General features: G+C 36.0%; 1 protein-coding gene across 1 annotated transcript; it reads right to left on the bottom strand.

The window, feature by feature from the left end:
* Positions 1-6,426: 6,426 nt before the first annotated feature.
* Positions 6,427-10,480, bottom strand: POLR2K (RNA polymerase II, I and III subunit K). The gene is made up of 4 exons (XM_051970922.1): positions 10,352-10,480; positions 9,994-10,063; positions 7,444-7,536; positions 6,427-6,597 (listed from the first exon to the last, which is right to left on the bottom strand). The coding sequence occupies exons 2-4, from the start codon at positions 10,052-10,054 to the stop codon at positions 6,575-6,577; spliced, it is 177 nt and encodes a 58-aa protein (XP_051826882.1). The 5' UTR covers positions 10,055-10,063; positions 10,352-10,480; the 3' UTR covers positions 6,427-6,574.
* Positions 10,481-22,545: the final 12,065 nt, after the last annotated feature.

Genomic DNA, 22,545 nt, shown 5'->3' with positions numbered 1-22,545 from the left:
GTGGCACCTCAGAGGGCCAGGCGGAGAGATTGGGCACAAGCACTAACCTCTCTCCGAGGCACCAATCCTGCGGGAAAGTCGTGAGATCACAGCGGACCCGGGAACGAAGCCGGCTAGAAAGGTGCTGGGATGGAAGAGTCGAGCGAGTAGGTTCCTGAGGGGGCGGGGCAAGGCATATCCGGAGAACTGATTGGCTGATCCGCTATTCGTCTCTGCTGATTGGTTCTTCTTTTCTTCTCCCCAAATACCCCGCCGGTTGTTCTGTAACATCTGGGTTAGGTGGAAGTAGCTGAAAAGGCTGCACTCACTGAGTATCTTGGTAAATGTTTAACAAACACATCTCCGAAGGGAAAACCAAGGGGAAAAAACCTGTACCACATACTTTAAAGTTTAATCTGCTTTATTGACATTTTCTCCATCACTTCCTTCCTTAGGGCTAGATAACCAACGAAACAACAGATCATGCCTTCATTTGTAGAATTTGCAGATTCTCCGGGTGTAAATCTTCACACTGCAAATTTAACAACCGGCTTTTTGTTTTAAAGTATGAAATCAAAAAAGTAGTGTGATGTAGTGAATCTGGTGCTTGCCTAGACAACAGAAAGACCTAGATTCAAATAGCTCCTCCCACACTAACCTAGGAGCTACTTAATCTTTAAATTTTATAAAAACTCATTAGGATTTAATCCAGAAAAATTAAATCCCTTCATTTATAAGAAATTAGTTTCTTTTTTTTTGCTAAAGGAAATATATTTATTCTTGTTTTGAAATGCAAAGTTTTCAATGTCCACTGAGCAATTTTTTTCTTCCTTCCCCCTCTCCCCCCTTTCTTTCATTCCTTAAGATTTCATTGTTCTACACTTAGAAACCAGATTAGTCTGTATCTTGACCTATGTCCATTGTTCTCCATCTGACTACTCTTATTTGCTTAAAATGTTCTCTATAACAGAATGTCCTTCCCTTCTCTTTGCTGGTTGAAATCTTCTCTATCTTTAACTTTTCAATCATCCTCTTGGTGTGAAGGGGGAGGATGGTGGCACTAGAATGACAAGTGAATTCGAATCTAAGTTCTGTTATTATCTTTGTGCCTATAGGCACAACCTTCCTAAATTTTGGTTTGCTTATCTGTAAAATGATGAGATTGGTCTGCACCTCAGTTACTGTTTGGTTGTATGTGATACTTCATGATCCTATTTGGATTTTCTTGGCAAAGATACTGAATTGCCATTGCCTTCTCTAGCTCATTTTACAGATGAGAACAGGGTTAAGTGGCTTGCTCAGGGTCACACAGCTAATGTCTTTAGACAGATTTGAAGATGCATCTTTCTAATTCCAGACCTAGCACTCTATCCATCGTACAAAATTAGCTGCCCCTGGAACTTCAATTACTTCATCTTTAATTTGTTAAGATTGGTCTGCTGGGCCATTTCTTGGGTGTAAAAGGGCTGTATTGTTCTCTGAGGTTTCTCCTGCACCTACACCTATAATCCTTCCTTGAGTCTTCAATAACCTTTATTTGGATACTACTTTGTTTTAATGTTATACTTATGTATGCATATGCTATGTCCTTTTCTCTATGCAAGTATCCTACAGGAGGACTGGGTGTCTAATCTAAACATTGTATTTACTCTCAAGTGTGGCTAGTACATTGCTTGGCAAACATTAGTTGCTTAAATATTTGATAATTTTGTTTTATAGAGCAATACTTTCAGACTCTGAAGGGCCTATTATATATGAACTTTGAAAAGTATAATCATCTTTATTTAACTACTGATAAAAATGGAAGAAATTCCATTGTCCCACATTGAAGGGGATTCATATTCTCTAAGCTTAAAACCACTGCAAGTTTCTTTCTCCAGTCCCCAGTCAAAATCTGTTTCTTCTCTTCCCCAATACCTGAGTGCTAGATGGTTGAAGGAATTATGCTTTTTACTGACTTTTTATAATATTAAACTTATAAATTTATACATATAACTTAAAATTTTATCTTATCAGCAGGACTTACATGCCTTTCCAAATTTCATAACCATCTTCAACAATCAACAAATTACCTTAAGTCACCCTATCTACTCTGATTTGCCATCCTACCAAAGGCACTAGGAAGATGGGGGCAACTCTTCTTAGTTCCCAGATTTCCCTTTTCACCTATCACAATTTTCATTCAGGAAATCTTTCCATAATAAAAATAACAATTATAGGGATGCCCAGCAATTGAGGAATGGCTAAACAAGTTGTGGTATATGATTGTGATGGAATACTACTGTGCTATAAGAAATGATGAGCTCAATGATCTTGGGGGAAAAAATAATAACTTTCCTAAAATAATAAAAAGCAAAATGAACAGAATCATGACAACAATATAATTTTACGAACAACTTTGAGTGAAAGTCATTTTGACTATTATAAATACCCAAATTAACTACAAAGAATAGATGAAAGATTATTTGTATCCAAAGAACTGATAAGTAAGTTTTACATACAAATATACACACACATATTTGTGCCTGAAAACAGTCAAATCAAGAGGATGGGGGAGGGAAGAAAAAAGGGGAAAAAAGAAAATTATAGAACTTTTTTATATATTTAAAAGAATGAAAAGTTGTACATGAACAATCATCTTTTTCTCTATTCTAGAATATGTTATGGAAATGCTAGTTTATTTTTTAAGTTCAGAATAAAATAAAATTTAAAAAATAAAAACTTTTAAATTTGCTTTGAAATACTTTTAATTTGCATGTAGTACTTTTAAGATTTACAAGGGAGTTTATTTTTTACAAAGGGTTTTCTTCAAAATAACCCTGCAAATTAGACAATGAAAATATAATTTCCTGTTTTGCAGTTGAGGAAACAGAGGTTTGAATAATCATTAAATACTACCCTATTCCAAAAAATTCAGTATGCATTTATTAAGTACTATGTGTAAAGCACTGTGCCATTTTAAGCACGTGGGTTAGAAAAGTGGGCCAGTTTGGGGCAGTTAGATGTAATGGATAGAGCACCAGCCCTGAAGTCAGGACCCGAGTTCAAATTTGATCTCAGACACTTAACACCTCCTAGCTTTATGACCCTGGGCAAGTCACTTAACCCCAATTGCTTCAGAGGGAAAAAAAAAGTGGGACAATCTCTGCTTTCAAGGAGTCATACAGCTAGTGTCTGAGGCCAGATTTGAATTCTCTATAAAAAGAAATCTACTTGACTCCAGGCTTGGCTCTTTATTTACTGAACAGCTAACTCCCCCAATAATGGATGATAGAATTGACTTCAAAACCTAGATGTCTTACTTCTGATACATTATCACTGTGTGGTCTTGGGTAAATAATTTAATCTTTCAGTACTATAGGCCAGTGGCATCACATCCTATTAAATTTCAGGGATACTTTGAAATCAAATTTATCTCCTTATGCAGAGCTCTCTAGTTTGCCTTGTTTATTGCCAATATAGACATACATTTGAGAAGTGTGAGCCCATGTGTTTTATTGCTGCTTTATCTCTTGAATATTACTATCTACCCTCTTTACTGAAGCTCTTTTTTATATACCGTACCTGATATAATTTATCTGGGTTATCTAGCAGGTACAGTTTTCACCATTTTAAATATGAATATAAAAATGAGAAACATTTCTCTTGAAGTGCCTTACACCACCTAAAAATTGAAATTTCATACGACATGTATACAAGATAATTCACACATACATCTACACAAAAGTTTTGTGAAAAGATTTTAAATGATCCAAATTACAAAATTGTATTAATAAATTAAATCAGAAAGGTCTGTTCCTCTTTCATGGGGGTTTTCATGAAATGTTCTATTTAAATGATGAGAAAGGGGAATACATTCTGGGGGAAGTTTAGACTCCCACCTAGGGCAGATTCTATTTACCCATCAAAGGACCTGCAATAGAATACAGCATTTAATTGCACATTAAAAAAATAAAACAAAACCTCAGAATTTAGTTACATTAAGTCAAGAGATTTCACATGTGTAAGAAGGGGGAATTGTCAGATCTCTTTGAATTCTATTCAGTTCTACATGGCATAGCTTTATATTTTTATAGGTTCAAAGGGGAATGAATTGAAGTGAGAAAATTTCAAGGATATTACATATACTTTCTATGTTTACATATTCAAACTTCAATATCTATTTTACATTTTAAAACATTTTGCCTCACAAATGTCTTGTAATCATTTAAGAACGTGCTGGCCATATAATTTCTAATTGCCAAGGTTGCTACAATATGAAATTAGTCTTTTTCTTCCCCTCTACAAATCCTATGCAATAATTCATAATCCCTCATAAAAATAGCAGTCTTCCCCTACAGATTTTCACTTAGATTAAGGAAAAAGGAAACGGATTCCAGGGTGCAGCAGAAACAAGAGAAAATTTAAATAAAGAAACTGCCTTGACTTCATGTTACTGGTGTTCTGAGCAGGCCCATCATTCTCTGCTGTAACCACCAAAGATTCTCTCCTGGACAGCCAATACCAGACACCATTTGGGCTATTAGCTACTTCTCCTCTGTCATAAATGATTCTATCTCCAAGTCCATCATTCCCAGAATCTTAAAGCCATCACTGCAACCTTAGGCTTCTTAATTATGATCAGAAAAGGCATTAACATTATTCTCCACTTTGGGCAAATATTTGTACATTTAGCTCTCTCTGCCCAGGTTACTGTGTCTTTACAGGGTTCCAATTATTTGGGTTTCCTTCTCTCACAAGTAATCCATCCAGACCCTAAGATGTATTGATATTATCCTTTTGTTTGTTTCTTGTACAGTCCTGGAGTTGCCAAAAGGGGCCTCTCAGACACATGCTATTAGATACTTCCTCATCCCTATCTAGCCCTGACTCTCAACTAGAATAGTTTTGGGGTTTTTTAAAAAACACTTTCTCACTTGACAAGTGGTGGTAGACAGCCTATGTTCCCACTCTACATGCTTAGGAAAATCACATGTGCCTTTCTTCATTCATGTTCTATATTTCATTTTGTCTTGAAACTTAGGTGTCTCAAGAAGTCACCAAAATACTGAATGGGGAAGACACAAAATTTCAAGTCTTTTGATGATATTTTTGCTGTCATAGCAAACTTTCTATGTCTTTTATATTATTGCTAAAGAAGGACTAATGGAGGCTCTTTTATGTACAAGGTATGATGTTAGGTATTAAAAGAGATAGATGTGAAAAAGGAGTAAGACAGAGTGAAGTCAAGCTTCACTTTTGACTGTACACCTGGGTGACTGAAAGTACAGCAATTTCTTTGACAGAGCTAAGGAAGCTAAGGAAATGGGTAGATTTGGAGGAGAGGAAAGACAAGTTAAGATAATTTAAGATGGATAAAGAAGCAGAATACAAAGAAATCTGAACAGACTTTTACGAAGTAATTCAAAGTGAGAGAAAAGCAAAAACAAGAATAGCATACATTAACTACAGCTACCTAAGAGGAAAACAAATGACATTGGACAAAAAAATCTTGATGAGGCCTTGAAAGATTGAAATTGTCAGGACATTTTGTGCATTGCAATTTAAATGTAGTCATTAAGCAAGTTTAGTTAGTTGTACTCATGTTCACTAAGTTTTTTAATAAAAACTTTTTTTTCCCCCAAAAGGATTATTCTCTCCCACTTTCATCCATTTGACTTCTCCTATGCCCTTCACTGGGCTGTGACTAGAATTCCAGGATCTATAATTATGCCATGTCAGTTGAACACAGGATTTAATAACACCTATAGCAACTAGAAATGAGTAGGGGCCTCAGTCCATTGACTGAGACTGTCAGAAATCTAGCATAGTTAAGTTTGTAGCCTTATCACTTTTTCCATTGTAGCAACACGGTAAAATAATTTCCTAAGGTGTAAAAAGACTGTAATCTACATCTGGGAAGGGTGGTGTCTACAGTGAAATCTCAGTGGGGCATTTATAATCATATGTGTATGTGATTTAATTCCTACTGAATTGTAAACTCATTGAAGGCAGAGAACTAAAATTTTTTTCAACTATGAAATCTCAGCTGTTAACACAGTGCTCTGCACAAAATAAACAATGCATTATAAATTATAGTGATAATTGTGCTTACACAAAATCATTTTTGAAAATTTCTTTCTCCTTTACATGTAGCTGATTTCATAAAAAGAGAAGATGTAGATAGGTTTTCCCCTCCCATGTATGTTATAAGGTGGTTTTAAAAGCAGTCATGTCTACAATTATACTTTAAAGAGAAAGGAAAGAAAGTATTAAAGATAGTGAAATTTCATGCAGATTTTGGAAGGGATCACAGAACAAAGAGTTTTTAATTTGTTTTTCTTTATTCTAGTATTTTATGTTATAGATTTTTGTTAAGATTTTCTTCCTTATTTTGTTTATGCTTTTTTCAGCGATGATTATCTATTTATAAACTTCTTAAAAGCAAGAATACAAGAAAACAAATACTTTTACACTACATTTGAAATTTTTATTTTAAAAATAATTTATATCTATAGAATGGAAGAGTATTATAGCATATAACCTGAAAGCTATACAATTTGAAATGGGTGTGGGAAAACCAGGAGTAGATGAAGCTTTTACTCTGAAGTAGATTTCATCGGGCATCAAAGACCACCACTATATTAAAATTAGGTTAAGGATAAAGAAAAAGAAATTAAAATTTATGCCAGTCATTGAACTTTCAAATCATGTTCTGATACAACTAAATAATCATACACACACACACACACACACACACACACACACACACACACACACACACACACACACACATATATAGTACTATATAACCAGCTACAAAGCACTTAATTATTTATTTCAAATGCACAAAGAGATAATATACTTGTTACAATCATCTTAAAAATAGTTTAAAAGAAAAATCACTCAATTTAATTCAGTTCTTTCCTCTTTAAAGGATCAAAGATGATATTCTTAAACCTTTCTTTCACATATGAAATAATACACACGGGTTAAATTTGTGTAACATATTTATAAAACAATGATAGGAACGTTTGTATTTTTTTTCTTTGTTCCAAGCTACCAAGACTTTTAATAAGTCTTAGACTCAGGTGGCAGTCTAATCTGAATAGATGGAACAAAATATGTCATGTTTGTTTTTATACAGAATACTTAAATTCTAATTTCGATAACTGAGCAAGATTGTCTACTAAGTAAATTACAGAAATACTGAGAAAATAACTGAGCAAGATTGTCTACTAAGTAAATTACAGAAATACTGAGAATACTGAAAATACATAGCAAGCCTAACATAATGGTTTTCAGGATTATTCTAGGACATATAAGTATTACATATTGGAACAATATAAATGCTAACCTTGCAAAAATTATTTTTTCATAAAATGAATCATTCCTTCTGTTGGTGAATGATCTTTAATATCAATCCAAGCAGTCTTTTTACCCACCTTTTATTATCATATTTAGAAAACAAAGATAAAAGGATACATCTTTTTGTTCTTTTCTTGTACATGATTCTATATCCGCATTCTCTACATCTGATTGGATCCCTGGATTTTATTTCATTTTCTGTGTGACATTCTGAAAAAGTAAACATATTTTTACTTAAAGTCCCCTGCCAACCAAGAATATTAACATTCCCAGTAGCTACTTATCTCATTGTTATTCTAACTGTAAAATCAGGTTTAGACAATTTTAGAAATAAATGGAACTCAGAGATCATGTAGGTCAATGCTTTCGTTTTCCAAATGAAAATACTAAAATCCAGAGAAATTAAATGAGTTGCCTAAACATCAAATTTTATGTATTTGTATGTATTGTATGTATTATGTATATGTATGTATCAAACTCAACTAGAAATGAGGCCCCTATACCCGTGGATCAGGATCCCTATGGGCTGTATTACTGACTTAGAAAACCACATATCAGCATTATCTAGTGAGTTTTTATCTCAATTACATTTTAATCTGATTAGAACAACATGGGAATTTTGCTAAGCACAGAAAATCTGACAGTTTGACCTAAACAGTCAAATCCAACATCAGTGATTGAATCAGAGCCTAGACTCCAGACTCCAGGATCCACACATATGAACAACTCTATACATACTAACAACAAATTCACATTTAGTATTTTAAAGTTTGCAAATAGCTTTTTTTCTTCATAATCTAATTAAGTCTATTTTTATTAATACCATTTTAATAAGATAAAGGATATGCTCTGAAAAGTTGTGACCTTTGCCCAAGGAGATATAATTAATATATTTTGAATCCAAAGATCAGAGAAGCTGGGTTCAAAATATACCTTTGCCACTTATTGTGTGAATCTGGGCTACTTCTTGGGTCTAAGATTCCTTAGCTGGAAAAAAGAAAGGGGAGAGCAAGATAACTTCTGAAGTCCCACCTCTACAATCTATGAATTTATGAACTTAAAATACATTGCTGAATGTTAAGCACATGCATTTACTAAGTATAGTTAGAAATAAATGACAGGATTTTATTCCTTAGAGTCAGGTAGGTACTTTTGCAGGGAAGATCACTTAACTCTTCTTGCTCCAGTTTAAAATAAAGAATATTAGCCTTAAAATCAAGAGCTGTAACTCAATCCCAGTCAATCAATCTTAAGGATTACTGTGTGCAGACAATGTGCTAGGCTGGAAAGTTTTTTTTTTAAAGCTCAACATTCTATTGAGAGAAATAACATGTTCACATATGAATAATTCTCAGAACTCTTCCAGACAGGTGAAATACTTTTTACCATAAGAGCATATTAGATATTTTTATTCATCCCCTACTTTATTGTAGATGAAAGAACAAGGTTTTGGAATCAGAAGGCTTTGAGGTCAAATTGCAGCAATGTCACAATCTAAGACCTTGCACTCTTGCCTCAACTTACATCTGGAAGCCTCAGGTTCCTTATTTATAAAATTTGTTGAAAAGCACTTTGTAAAGCTTAAAGGTCTATTATGAATTGTATTCTTTTATGCCTTCAGATACTAGTTATGTGCAAAGCCACTTTTTTTTTATTATAGCTTTTTATTTACAAGATGTATGCATACATATTTAACATATATAGGACTGCTTGCCATCTTGGTGGGGGGGGGGGGAGAGGAGGGAAGGGAAAAAACAAAACATAAGTGATTGCAAGGGATAATGTTGTATAAAAATTATCCTGGCATGGATTCTGTCAATACAAAGTTATTATTAAATTAAATTAAATTAAAAAAAAAAAAAAACAAGATGTATGCATGGGTTATTTTCAGCATTGACTCTTGCTAAAACTTCTGTTCCAACTTTTCCCCTCCTTCCCTCCACCCCCTCCCCCAGATGGCAGGTAGACCCATACATGTTAAATATGTTAAAATTTATATTAAATACAATATATGTATACATATCCATACAGTTATTTAAAGATTCTATTTCTAAAATACATTAATTGATTATGCAATTCCTTCATCCTCCCTGTTACCATATTTTTCTGCCTTGAAAATAATTTAGTAAAGCTGGGTGAAAACATATGGAATAAACATAAGACAATTTTTTTTTTTTTTTTTTCTCCTAACCTGGAGTCAGGAAGAACTTATTTCAGATCCAGTTTCAGCCACTAGAAGTGTAATCCTGGGCAAGTTACTTAACCTACTTGCCTCAGTTTCCTCATTGTATAACAGACAATAACTGCACCTCCCTGTCAGGGTTGTAGTCAGGATCAAATAAAGCGTTTAGCACGGTGCTTTGCATATAGCAGGGGCTAAACACATGTTTTGTTATTATATGCCTGTGTACCAGGCACTGTAGGAACACAAATATGAAAAAAGAAAGCCAATGGCTGGCACTATATAAATGTCAGCCATTATTACTAGTTGTTGATTGATTTGTAATAAGTTAAATTTAAAGAAAATATATTCCCCTTCCTCGTTGTTTAAAGTAAATTGTGGACAGATTACTCTTTCAGAATACCACTAGTTCTAACTTTTTTTTCTTTTAAATTATGTTTTAGAAACACTTACACGCGTTATTATTTTTCAAAAGTGATTCTCACCTCCACAGATATATATCATTGGCTGCTGTTTTGGCGGCTGCACATCCTTCTGGGTATCCATCGTCAATCCCTATAGAGATCACAAACGGGAATATGGTCTCATCTCAGAGAGGCTCCAAAAGGGGATCAAGAGCCTGCTTTGCCCCAAACTACATGGGTTAGGGAAATGAGAATCTGAATGAAGGCCTGTAAGGACGGTTAAGGCTCCCCAATGCCGCTTCTTTCCCCGAGCAGACACTGCCGAAAGCAGTGACCCATGCTGGGCACAACCGAGGAGTCCCGCCAGGCGGGAAAAAGGCCCTTAGGACCGACCAACCCCGATATCCCACCATTTCCCTCCTTCCAATCCCCACCATACCTAGCTCTCAATTGTTCCTAAAATCGAGCGGAAACTTTAATTCTCAAACCGCCGGAGGCCTCCGTACCTCACGCGCCGCAGCAAACTTTATCGCAGCCTCTAGGAAAACTGTAACGAGACCTACTTCCGGCGCTTCATAATGACGGAAGGCCACTCTCAACAACCCCGCCCCTTCTGCCTCGTGCGTGGACTGGGGCAATTTATTGGCGAGGACCAAAAGAAGGCGGGGCGAGGGCTGAAAAGGGCTAGGGCGGGATTAGAGCAGTTGGTTGGACAAATCCTGCATTTGAAGAGCGGTGTCCTGAAGCTTTTAGTTGTTCTGTTTCCAGCTCCTCAGAATTAATTAGTAGCTTATTTAGACGCAAGCACTTGATCTAAAGTGGTTTTTTTTTTAGGGATGCCATTTGAATTTTAATACATTTTACTCATTTCACTGCAATTGTAAATGAAAGGGAGAAGAAAAATACTAAAAATCACTCTAGTCGATAAATATGTATTAAGCTTAGGATGTGTGCTAGATGCTGTACTAAACTCCGTGGAAATAAAGGAAGGCAGAAGACCTGATCTCAAGGAGCTTATTCTAATGAAACAATTACACACAAGATATATTAATGGTAAATCAGGGATCGTCTCAAAGGAGAGGGTGGAAGAGAGGTGTCAGGAAAGGCTTTCTTTACAAGGTAGGATATTAGCTGGGATTTGAAGCCAAGGAAGCAAAGAGGCATTAGGAGAGACAGAGAATAGCTAAAGAAAATGCATGGATTCAAGAGATGAAATGTCTAGTGTGGGGATCCGCAAAGAAGCTAGAGTCGTTGAACAGAAGAGTAGGTGTGTGCAAAGGAATGGAGGAGAGCGCTATAATGTGTAAGGAGACTGGAAAGGGTGAAGGATCAAGACATTAGGTTATGACGGACTTTAACCACCTAATAGTCTATTTTGTATTTGATCTTGAAGGTGGGAGGGAGCTACTAGAATTTGCTGAGCAAGAGGATGGTATTAGATAAAATTACTTTAATGGGTGAATGGAAAATACATTGAAATAAAGACTTGAGGCTTGAGACCAGCAATTTATGCAATAATCCAGATATGAGGTGATTATTGTTGCAAAGATGAAATCAACACCTTGGATATCAGAGATGAGATAGACTGAGGAACTCAGGACGATTCCGAGGTTGTAAACCTGAGAGACTGGGGAAGTTTAAACCCAGATCCTGTGTGTGTGTGTGTGTGTGTGTGTGTGTGTGCGCGTGTGTGTATCTATAGATACACACACGCGCACACACACACACACACACACACACACACACACCCATACCTTAACAATAGCAAAACCTTGTTCTTGTGGGATTCATAGTAAGGTGTCATCAGAGTATGAAGTATTTATTCATTCAAGAAATATTTAAACAACTACTGTGTCACAAGCATCATACTAGACAATACAAAGACAAAATAGCTCTTCCCCTCAAGGAGCTTACATCCCAGGGGAGGGCAGCAACATCAGTGTATTAATGGGAAGGTCTCAATGTGGGTAAATCAATCTGTATAATATGTAAGAGGTTGTTTAAATATCATTGATAGATTTAATTTTTATTATCAATTAGCCATTGATATTAATGAAGAGATTGGGAGAACCCAAGTTCAGATAGATGTGTCTCAATGAGGTAAAAGTATCTAGAGAAAAGTTCCCCAAGATTCTTAGAAGAACATCTAACTCAACTCAAGATAAGTGCTGAGGAGAGAAGTTGAAAACCAGCATGTGGGAGGGTTTGGTGAGCTCAAAAGATTTAGAGAAACTGTTCTCAGATTTTCACCTAGAACTAATCTTTTGACAATAAAATTTTGAGTCCTAGAGGTACTCATTTGAGAAGAGATTTTTTTTTAGAGCTAAAAGTAGTCTGTTAAGGGACACAATTAGCTTCATTTTGTATTTGCTTATCCCTCCCCCACCCCACACTCCCAAAGTGATTGTCTGAGAGTATACTACAGGGATAGCTTAAAGTAAAATGTCTTTCTCCTTCAATATCTCCCCTCTTCCTACTCTCTACAAAGGAGAACCCAAGGGAACTATTGGTTTCAGAAAGCAGTCCCTCTTTTTAAAATTCTATCTGATAAAGCACATAATAGGCCCTTAACAAAATGCTTATTGACTGACTAATAAGGAGGTATTCGTTTCTTTGGTCTGTATTTGCTAAAGAAGATAATGGGGTTTTTGGTCTAGTGTATATCATTGTGCTAATAAGGAATGAAATGATAAAATGAGTGAGTTTATAAAGTGATTGTGATAGGAAATTTTGAGATGGGAATATGAGCAAATTTGTAAATAATTTAGTACATAGCAACCAAAAAAAGCCAACTTAATCTAATGTTGTATTAACAGAAGCATAGTGTCCAGAGTAAGGGAGATCATAGAACTGAATCTGAGTTCAAATCTGTCTTCAGACTCTTACTATTGGTGTGACTGTGGGCAAGGCATTTAACCCCTATTTGCCTAGGGTAACATTTAGTAGGTAATGATCCTTTTCTTTTAAATTTCTGGTTTTGCTAACATGTAATTATGTGTAGAAGTTATGATCATTTTTTATTTCATCTTTTTTTTCTTTCTTGTGGTGTTAATTAGTTCATTTTTATTTTGGCAATTTGTTTTTTCTATTTTTATTGGATTTGCTACAGTGTATTAATTTGGTAAGTTTTTTTTCAAAGAATCAGCTTTGATCATCATTTCTATAGTATTTTGTTTTCCATTTTATATATATTTTCCTCTAATTCTCAATATTTCTTCTTTCTTGTGCTTGTTGATTTTCTAGTTTTAACAGTTGTATAATCCTTTTTTTATTTGCTCATGTAAAATTTATGGTTTTATATATCTCTGTCTAATGAGGATTGTTTTATTCCAGAAAGTTAAATTGAATAAGCTATAAAGGAATCTCTCAATGGGAGAAAAAACTCCAGACCAGATTGATTTATAGGTAAATTTCAATAAACAGTTAAAGAGCAATTAATATCTACACCACCCAAATTATCCTCAACAAATGAAAAAGAAAACCCTCTCCCTTTCTCTTTTCATGAGAAAAAAATTGTCCTAATACCTAAATCAGAATGGGCTAAAGCAAAAAAAAAAAAAAAAAAAAAAAAAAAAAAAGAACAAAATACTAATATTATAATGAATACTGATATAAAACTTTTTAATAAAATTCTAGCAAAAAGGGAAAAACAGTATTAAAAATTATTCACTATGACAAAAATGGATTTATACCAGGAATAATCATAATAGCTAACATTTATACGGCATTTTAAGGTTTGCAAAGCATTTTACATATGCTATCTCATTTGATCTTCACAGCAACCCTGTGAAGAAGTTATATTATTGTCCTAATTTTATAGATGAGGAAACTGAAAATAGTTGCTTCATTAGCTAGTTAATGTTTAGGGTTTTCAGGTTTCCAGATCCTTATGGAAATTGAGGGTATTGAGAAATTGGAAGTTTAGGATGTTTGAGAAGATGGTATGTGTATGTATAAGGTCAGGCACTGAGGAACAAAGAAATACTATGACCTAATATTGAATTCTTTGAGAAAGGAAGAAGAATGTTCTGAGAACCAAAGTCTAACTAATACTAGGATTAGTATTGGGTGATAGAATCTCAGATTTGGAGAAGTTGCTGAAAGGAGACAAAGAGAATGTGTGGAAGTGGCAGTGGGGAACAAAAAATATTCTGACTCTTCTTTGAGGACTAATATGTCTGATAAATGAGAGAAAGTTCAGCATAAGATATGTTGTTTGTCCTTTGTAGGTTTTTTTTTCCCTTTACTGAAGAGGACCAATGACATCACAGACTAATATCTTGACTTGAGCTTGAATTGGAGTTAAATGAAGCAAAGTCAGTCTCACTCTCTCTTCTGGATTTATCAGAATCCATGGCAGGATAAAAGTCAGGATAACTGACAATGGCCCAAGATGCAGTAGGTGATTTTGGCATCTTCATTACCTGATCAAACTCTAAATCTTCCACAATGCCAGCTTCATAGTCTTTGGAACAAATTATTGTCATCTACCTATTCTGCCAAGGGAAGTCCTCACATTCTTGAGGTTGATGTCATTCTAACCCACCAATGGATTTGAGGTCTGTTGATTTCCATCAATCAATACGGTTTTAACAGAGTTTAGCAGAATCATGACCAGTAGGCATGATTCAGCTTTTTGGAGCCACACGTGTGAGTGGTATGTGGCAGACATCAAAAAAAGTGGATAACAGCCCTGAAAAGATAGGGTAAGATAAAAGTACATGAAGATGAGAGCATTTGAAGGGGGTGTCAAGGAAGATTGTGACTTATACCTAGGCAGCCAAGAAAAGATAGGGTGTTTGTTAGTAAAAAGGATTCATTCTGGGCAGAGGGCACTAGCAATATTCCAAAAACTCAGTGTTAGAGGTAGATGATGTCTTACTCTGCTTTGATTCCTAGGCTTCCCTTAGAGGAATAGGAGTGAGAAGGAAGAGAAAGAAAACTCTAATCTACTTGGTTGTACTAGTTCTGGGAGATAGAAGATGAGAACTCCAAGCAGCCTACTCCTGCTATGCCCCCAATCTAAATCAAAATTGTTCTTGTTAAGCTTCCCTCTCTTACTGATTGGGTCTTAAATTCAGAACTTGATTAATATGAAAAAAAAAGAACAACCCTAAATTTTCACATATGTTCTGGTGCTCTAGAAGCATCTGTTTTTATTTCAGAGAAATTCATAAAATAATTTTTCATATTCAAGATGGAGGTATTATTAAGGACTATGATAATGTGCCAGGTGCTGTTAAACTCTGGGGTTACAAAGAAAGGGAAAACAAAACAAAACCAGGAGTTCACAGTCTAATAAAGGAGATATGAAAACAGCTATATACAAAGTTTAGTTGAGATTGTTTTCCCTCATTTTAGATGAGGACCACGATATCAGATAGGTGATGTCATGAAATGCAAATACATTGGATTAAGTGAAATGAGGTGTGCAAAGTCACCAGCCTCACTCTTTTTTCCAAGGCCATCTGGACCCATATACAGACAAAATATAGAGAGGATATATTGGAGATAATTTTCGAGGCAAGGTGCTAAGATTAAGGAGAACTAGGAAAGGCTTTCTTTGGCAGATGGGACTTCAGCAAAGACTTAAGCTAGGAAGTGGAGATGAGAAGGGATAAAGTGCCAGGTGGAGTCATATGAAAATTCTTAGTCAGGGGATGGAGTGTCATCACCTGTAACTGCCAGGAGGCTAGTGTCACTAGATTTCAGAGTACTCAAAGGAGAATAAGGCATAAGAAGACTGGAAAGTAGGAAGTGCTTTAAAAGTTAAACAAAGGATTTTATATTTTATCCTGGAGGTACTAGGGATTCAGTAAAGTTAGTGAATAGAAGGATGATCTGTGCTTCAGAAACATGACTTTGAGATCTGAGTGGAGGATCACTGACTTGCAGAAACTGTGGCACTGCAGGCACTGCAGAGCACTTAAGAGTTTGGTCAGGCATTGAAGGCATCCTGGACCATTGCCAGTCATCCCGACTTTTGTCCTGCCATTGAACTTTGATGAATCTGGAAGAGAGTGTGAGGATGACCCTGCTTTACCTAAATCCAATTCAAGTTCAAGTCAACATATTGGTGATATCATTAGTTCTCTTTGAAAACAAAGGCCAAACATCAATGATCAACAAGTTAGGAAGAAGGAATAGGTTAGGTTTCTAATTTTTCTTTTGCTGTTTTTTTATGGGGGGAGGGGCAGAGATAATAGATATGTTTTAGATATGTTAAATTTAAGAAGTCTACAGAATATCCAATTTAAGATGTCAAATAGGCATTTGGAGAAGGGATCAGGAGACAAGTTAGGGCTCTGAATATGAGAATCATCTGCATAGAGATATAATTAAATCTAAGAGACCTGATAACATTATTAATTGAAATTGTTTAGAGGCAAAAGAAGGCTTAGGACAGAGTCTTGAGGGAGATGAAATGAATGTGGTCAAGATATAGATGAAGATTCAAAAAGGAGACTGAAGAGAGGTTTATCAGGATGAAAACTAGAATAGAGATGTCTTGAAAACCCACAAGAGAATAGAGCCAGATCCAATAGATTTGTGATAGAAAGAGCCATCCACATCCAAAGAGAGAACTATGGAAACTATGGATCAAAGCATAGTATTTTCACTTTTATTGTTATTGCTCTTGTTTGCTTGCTTATTTTTTTTCTCTTTCTTGTGCTTTTCCCCCCTTTTGATCTGATTTTTCTTATGCAGCATGACAAATATGGAAATATATTTAGAAGAATTGGATATGTTTAACCCATATGGAATGGCTTGCTATCTTGGGGGAGGGAGCAAAATTTGGAACACAAGATTTTGAAGCAAAGATAAAGAGAAGTGACTTGCCTTACTTCTCACTGGTCCTAATAATGGGCAGAATTAGGCCTCGAACCCAGGACTTCTGTTCTTTCCATACTTATCCATGCTTTCCATTGCTGTCTTAGCCCACAGCATACTGCAAACAGTTACTGAGCATCTCTGGTGTGCAAGGAACTGTGCATGGGCAGATGAGGCATTAAATTCCAGTTGAGGAGACATACATAATACATATGCAAAAAGATAAATACAAGTATCATATAGTGAGTACTAAATAATGAATAGCCAAAACATGCTATGGGAGATCCCATGTGAGAAAAAGTAGGAAAGGCAGGCACTATGTGGGATAAGAGTATAATGATAGGAGTGGGAAACAGCAGGGATAGATACATTAAAAACTAATATCTGTGAAAATAAATGCACAAAATTATCTTTCTGAATGTATTCTTTAAACGAAGATGGAGGAAACTGGAAGAGGAATAAGAAACTCCTCCAAATTAGCTTGCGCCTAGTTTCTTGATTTGTGCCCACAATCACAAGACTGGGATGGAAAAGGACAATGACCGGGGTGGGGGGCAGGGACGTGGGAGGGGTGTTTTTCCCATTCCATGTTCCTCCCCAAAACGGTCCCTAACGTCTAGAGCGGGACAGGTTCCTGGGACAGCCGGAGGGCAACGCAGAAGGGGAGAGTGGGACTGGACCGGGCCAGGGCAGGGCCACGCAGGGAAGGAAAAAAAAGAAGGAAAGAGAGAAGGGAAGGGACGAGAAAGGAAAGGGAAAGGGGGAGGGGTCGCAGCTAGCGGTTATTCAGGGCGGGCAGTTCAAATCCAAGAGAGGGAAAGCTGTGGCTGCCCCACGCTACCTGGGATTGGGGGTTGCCATAGCCAGAGCATCCCTGGGGCCGAAGCGGGTGGCTCTGCCCCTTCCACACCCTTCCCTACCACTCCCCTTTCCCCGCCCCCTTTTTCTTTTCCCTCTTGCCTCCTTTCCCAGCTCAGCAGCTTCAGCTGCTGCTATTCATCCATCCCAGAGGAGGCAGGAGGAGTCTGCTCTGGGCTTTGTGGTCTCTAGTTGAACGGGGGTGGGGGACCCCAGGTTGTTGGGGCTGCTGCTGCTGCTGCTCCTGCAGGGAAGCAGAATTCCTGGGAGTCCCCCCTCCCCGCCCCCAATTTGTTTTCCAGGTGCTGGAAAAGGTGAAATGCGTTGAAGTTACCTGCTGCCTCCTGCCTCCTCTAATCTCCCTCCGCTGCAGGTGACTATACCCTCATAATTGCGTATGTTTCTCTCCCTCCCTGTGCCTCTCAGTCTTTCAGGGTCCCGAGGAGGAAAAAACAAAAACAAAACCAGAAACAAAAAAAACTTCTTCACTTTTAGCGACTGGAAATTCAACCTTAACTTTCCAAACTGGGTGGGAAAGGACTGCAGGAAATAAAGAGGAGGGAAATGAATTAAAATGAAAAAAACTAGTGATGATTTAGGAGAAGCTCTATTGTCAACCATCCCCATCAACACATACCTGCTTGCTGGGGCAAGGAATTTATAGAACTCTAGCAGCACTCTTCTTGAGAAACCCAATTAGTTTGTTAATAACATTCTGCATTATAAACGAGGAAAAAGAAGATTAAGATTACTGTTGTATAAAAGGGTGAAGAAGGTTCCAAAATATTTTGGTTTTAAATGTAATGATCATATACTCATAAATTTGAGTTGCCCTGCTACATCTATATTCCACACCTTCAGATTTTAGCACTTGAGGGGTTTATGACTGAAAAAGCACAGTATCTGGCTCGTAATAAACTTAATTACCAACTGTTTTGTAGTTCATCTCAAACAAAGTTTTGTGGAATTTTTTCCCCTTCTAATTTGATCTATACTGTGACATTGAGGTTTTCTCTGCCCACCCCAACCTGGTTGATTGTTCATAGAACAAGATATTTGTTTATGGTTTAGGTTATTTCTGCTTTTGAAAAATTAATGTAGTCTAAGGAATTCAAAATTTATGTGATAAGTAGCTTATTTTTATAAACAGAGGAAATTTATTTTCAGTGTAGTTAAGCTGTATTTCATTTCAACTAAAGTTGAATTAAACATCTCTTTAAAGAAGAGAGTTTTGTTTTTGTTTTTTCCTTTACTGAGGGGTCTAGATCATTATTGTAGTAACATCAATTGATTCATCAGAAACCTGTTGAGACCTAAATGAATTATTTAATTGCATTAGTTTATAGCTGGGGACGACTTTTAAGATTATCCCCAAATAATATCAATGTGATTATTCCAAGAAAATATTTTCAAATTGTGTTTCAGAGCTCTGAAATTAATACCTGAAAATCAAATCAAGGAGTAAAAAGAAAATTCTAGACGAAAATGTAAATTAGAAGAGGGTGGATCCTTCACTTTTTTTTTGGTTCATCAACCCCTTTTGACAATCTGGTGAACGCTATGAACCCCTCAGGATAAAAAGAAAATTTAGAAATCCTTGAACTTAGGTAATTTTCAGGCTTCCCAGAAATGCCATTCTCCTCTCAATATTTTGTTAATCTTTTCTCCTTGTTTTAGTTTCTGCATTTCCTGTCTAAAACCAACTCACACACACACACTTTCTCTCTCTCTCTCTCTCTATATATATACTATAAAATCTGTGTGTGTGTATCTGTATATCTTTCTTTTGTCCCATTGATACTCAATTCCCGTCTCAGAAAAACTTCTGAGACATCTAGTGGTGAAATAGTTGAATAGTTGTTTCTTAGTTCCATTTTTAATTTATACAGTTTTATGATAATAAGTACATGACTTTAGTAAAACTGGTAATTTAATGAAAACTTTAAAAATAAGTCTCAGAAATTCTATGTCCTAATGAGATATACTATGATATGTAAATTTTTTGTGAATTTATTGTTTCCATTAGCCCAATTGGTTATTAACATATATAATATTTACATATATGATATTCCTTGACTAGTCAGTCTCATGAAATGCTTATCCTACACAGATATTCTGTTAAATTCTAGGAATAAGAAGAGTCAGAAGACAGTCCCTGCCCTCAAGGAGTTTGTAATCTTCAAAATACTAATGAAACAGAAGTAATAAAATATTGCTGTGGAAATGACTCAACTAGCTTTCTCATTCATAAACTTCTTTATATACTTACTTAGGGAGAGATTTTGGAGAGCATTTAAGCCAATGTCCCTTTTCATGTAAAAGTAGAATTATATAGTGGAATGAGCCTGGAATCAGACAACCAGGGTTCAAACCTTTGTTTTCCTTCTTACTGTCTGTATAACCACCTATAAGCATTTATTATGTATCAGGCACTGTGCTAATCACTAGGGATACAAATATGAAAAAAGAAAACACCTGACCTTGAGGAGTTTTCAATCTATTGGGAGAAGACAGCATACACACACATACAAAAAGTTGAAAAATGGGAAGGGGTGGTGGGAAGGAGAAGTTACTCCACTTGACAGCACATTGAAGTAAGAGAAATTCCAGAGTAATGCTGACAGCTGAGAAATGAGGAGATATCTGAGTTGAGCTCTCTCCTTCAACAGAGGTTTGGAGTTAATCACTTCATGCTCCTATCCAAGAGAGGCAGAAAGTAGAGAAGTGATAGAGTACTAATGTTCCTGACTCCAAATCAAGTGCTATAGTTTAGCTGTCCCTCCTCAATTATTCTGGCTTCTATAGTCTATAGTCTAAATGAATACAAATGCAAAAGAATGGGGAAAAATTATGTGTCACTGAATCAGATAAGTATTGTGTCAGAAGAGACATACTGATATTCTGGTTGAAAATTAGAAATAATAGTTTTTCAGTTTCATTGAATATTACATTCAATTTCTTTTTAAAATATTTTGTTGAATTTACTTTTAAAAATTAGTTTAAAAAATGGAGCATATCATTAGCAAATATTTATATATCATCTGTTAAATAATATAGTTCACTAGATCATAGGGTTCAAAGTTTAGATCTTAGAGATTTCTAGCCTAGGGGTTCTTAATGTCTTGGGTATGTGTCTACCCCTTTTGGTAGTCTTGATGAGATCAATGTACTCCTCAGAATAATATATTCAAATACATAAAATAAAACCTATCAGGTTATGAAAGAAACAAAATATTTTGAAATCCAGTTACCAAAATATGAAAAAAGTTTATAGACTTATTAAGAATCCCTGATCCCTCTCATTTCACAGGTGCAGAAACTGAAGCCCCAAGAACAGAAGTGATTTGCCCAAGATCATACAGGTAGTGAGTATCCCAGGATCTCCAAGCTGGAAGCACCTCTGAAGCAGCCCATTCCATTTTTCCCATGGTTCTTAATTGTTAAGAAAATTTCCTCCTCCTCATGCCTACATCTTCCTCTTTACCATTTTATCTATTTCTTCCTTCTTGGGCCAGGCAGAACCAGGTTAATATTGCTTTCATTTGACAGCCCTTCAAATACTTGAGAACAGATATTGTTCTCTTCTCTTTCATCTCTGATTCCTTCAAACAATTTTCACATAGTATATTTTCAAGCTTTTTTTTTTTTTTTAACCCTACTGGTTGCCCATATGTTCTAGATTATCAATGTTCTTCCTAAAATGTGGCATCTAGAACAGAGCACAATGTTGCAGATGTGGTCTGACTGAGGAGGGAAGGAGGAAGGGAAAGATGACTGAAACTTCCATTCCCTGCTGTAATTATTTTAATTCTTATTAATTTTGGATTCCATTTTCCAAACTTCTCTATTCTCTATTTTTTCTCAAATTTTCTGTAGCATAATCTGACAAGAATATTTGATGCTTTGATGCTTCAGCTAAATATTTCTTCCCGCTCCTGTTTTTTGGATTTCCTCCTTTGAGCATATTTTCTTTTTTTATTACAGCTTTTTATTTACAAGTTATATGCATGGGTGATTTTACAACATTGACAATTGCAAAATCTTTTGTTCCAATTTTTCCCCTCCTTCCCCCCATCCCCTCCTCCAGATGGCAGGTTGATCAATACATGTTAAATATGTTAAAGTATAAGTTAAATATAATATTAGTATACATGTCCAAACAGTTATTTTGCTGTACAAAAAGAAGTGGACTCTGAAATACTGTACAATTAGCCTATGAAGGAAATCAAAAATGCAGGTGGACAAAAATAGAGGGATTGAGAATTCTATGTAATGGTTCATAGTCATCTCCCAGAGTTCTTTTGCTGGGTGTAGCTGGTTCAATTCATTACTGCTCTATAGGCACTGATTGGTTCCTCTCATTGTTGAAGACGGCCACGTCCATCAGAATTTAACATCATAGAGTATTGTTGTTGAAGTGTATAATGATCTCCTGGCCCTGCTCGTTTCACTCAGCATCAGTTCATGTAAGTCTCTCCAGGCCTTTCTGAAATCATCCTGTTGGTCATTTCTTACAGAACAATAATATTCCATAATATTCATATATCACAATTTATTCAGCCATTTTCCAATTGATGGGCATCCACTCAGTTTCCAGTTTCTGGCCACTACAAAGAGGGCTGCCACAAACATTCTTGCACATACAGGTCCCTTTCCCTTCTTTAAGATCTCTTTAGGATATAAGCGCAGTAGCAACACTGCTGGATCAAAGGGTATGCACAGTTTGATAGCTTTTGAGTTCCAAATTGTTGAGTATATTTTCTTAGCCATATCATACTGCCTCTCTCTACCCAACTTTTTAGCCTATCTTGTTTTGCTTGGATAAGGTATACATTTTGAATCATTTTCCATTTATAGGCTCCATTCCTCCAAGTCTCAGTTATACCTATGAAGTCATGGAGTTTGTCTCCTTGGGTTATGATCTCTAATTTACATTGCTTGCTA

Source organism: Antechinus flavipes, chromosome 1, assembly GCF_016432865.1.
Source record: "Antechinus flavipes isolate AdamAnt ecotype Samford, QLD, Australia chromosome 1, AdamAnt_v2, whole genome shotgun sequence".
Classification (NCBI taxonomy): Eukaryota; Metazoa; Chordata; class Mammalia; order Dasyuromorphia; family Dasyuridae; genus Antechinus; species Antechinus flavipes.
The sequence above is the reverse complement of the archived record's forward strand: the minus strand, read 5'-3'. Positions and strand labels throughout refer to the sequence as shown.

Excerpts from the sequence above, each read along its gene's own strand:
- POLR2K (XM_051970922.1), bottom strand. The coding sequence starts at position 10,054 with ATGGATACCCAGAAGGATGTGCAGCCGCCAAAACAGCAGCCAATGATA. Across the intron at positions 7,537-9,993 it reads AATGATATATATCTGTGGAG|AATGTCACACAGAAAATGAA; the intron begins GTGAGAATCACT and ends TTACTTTTTCAG. Across the intron at positions 6,598-7,443 it reads CAAGAAAAGAACAAAAAGAT|TGGTGGTCTTTGATGCCCGA; the intron begins GTATCCTTTTAT and ends ATTTTAATATAG.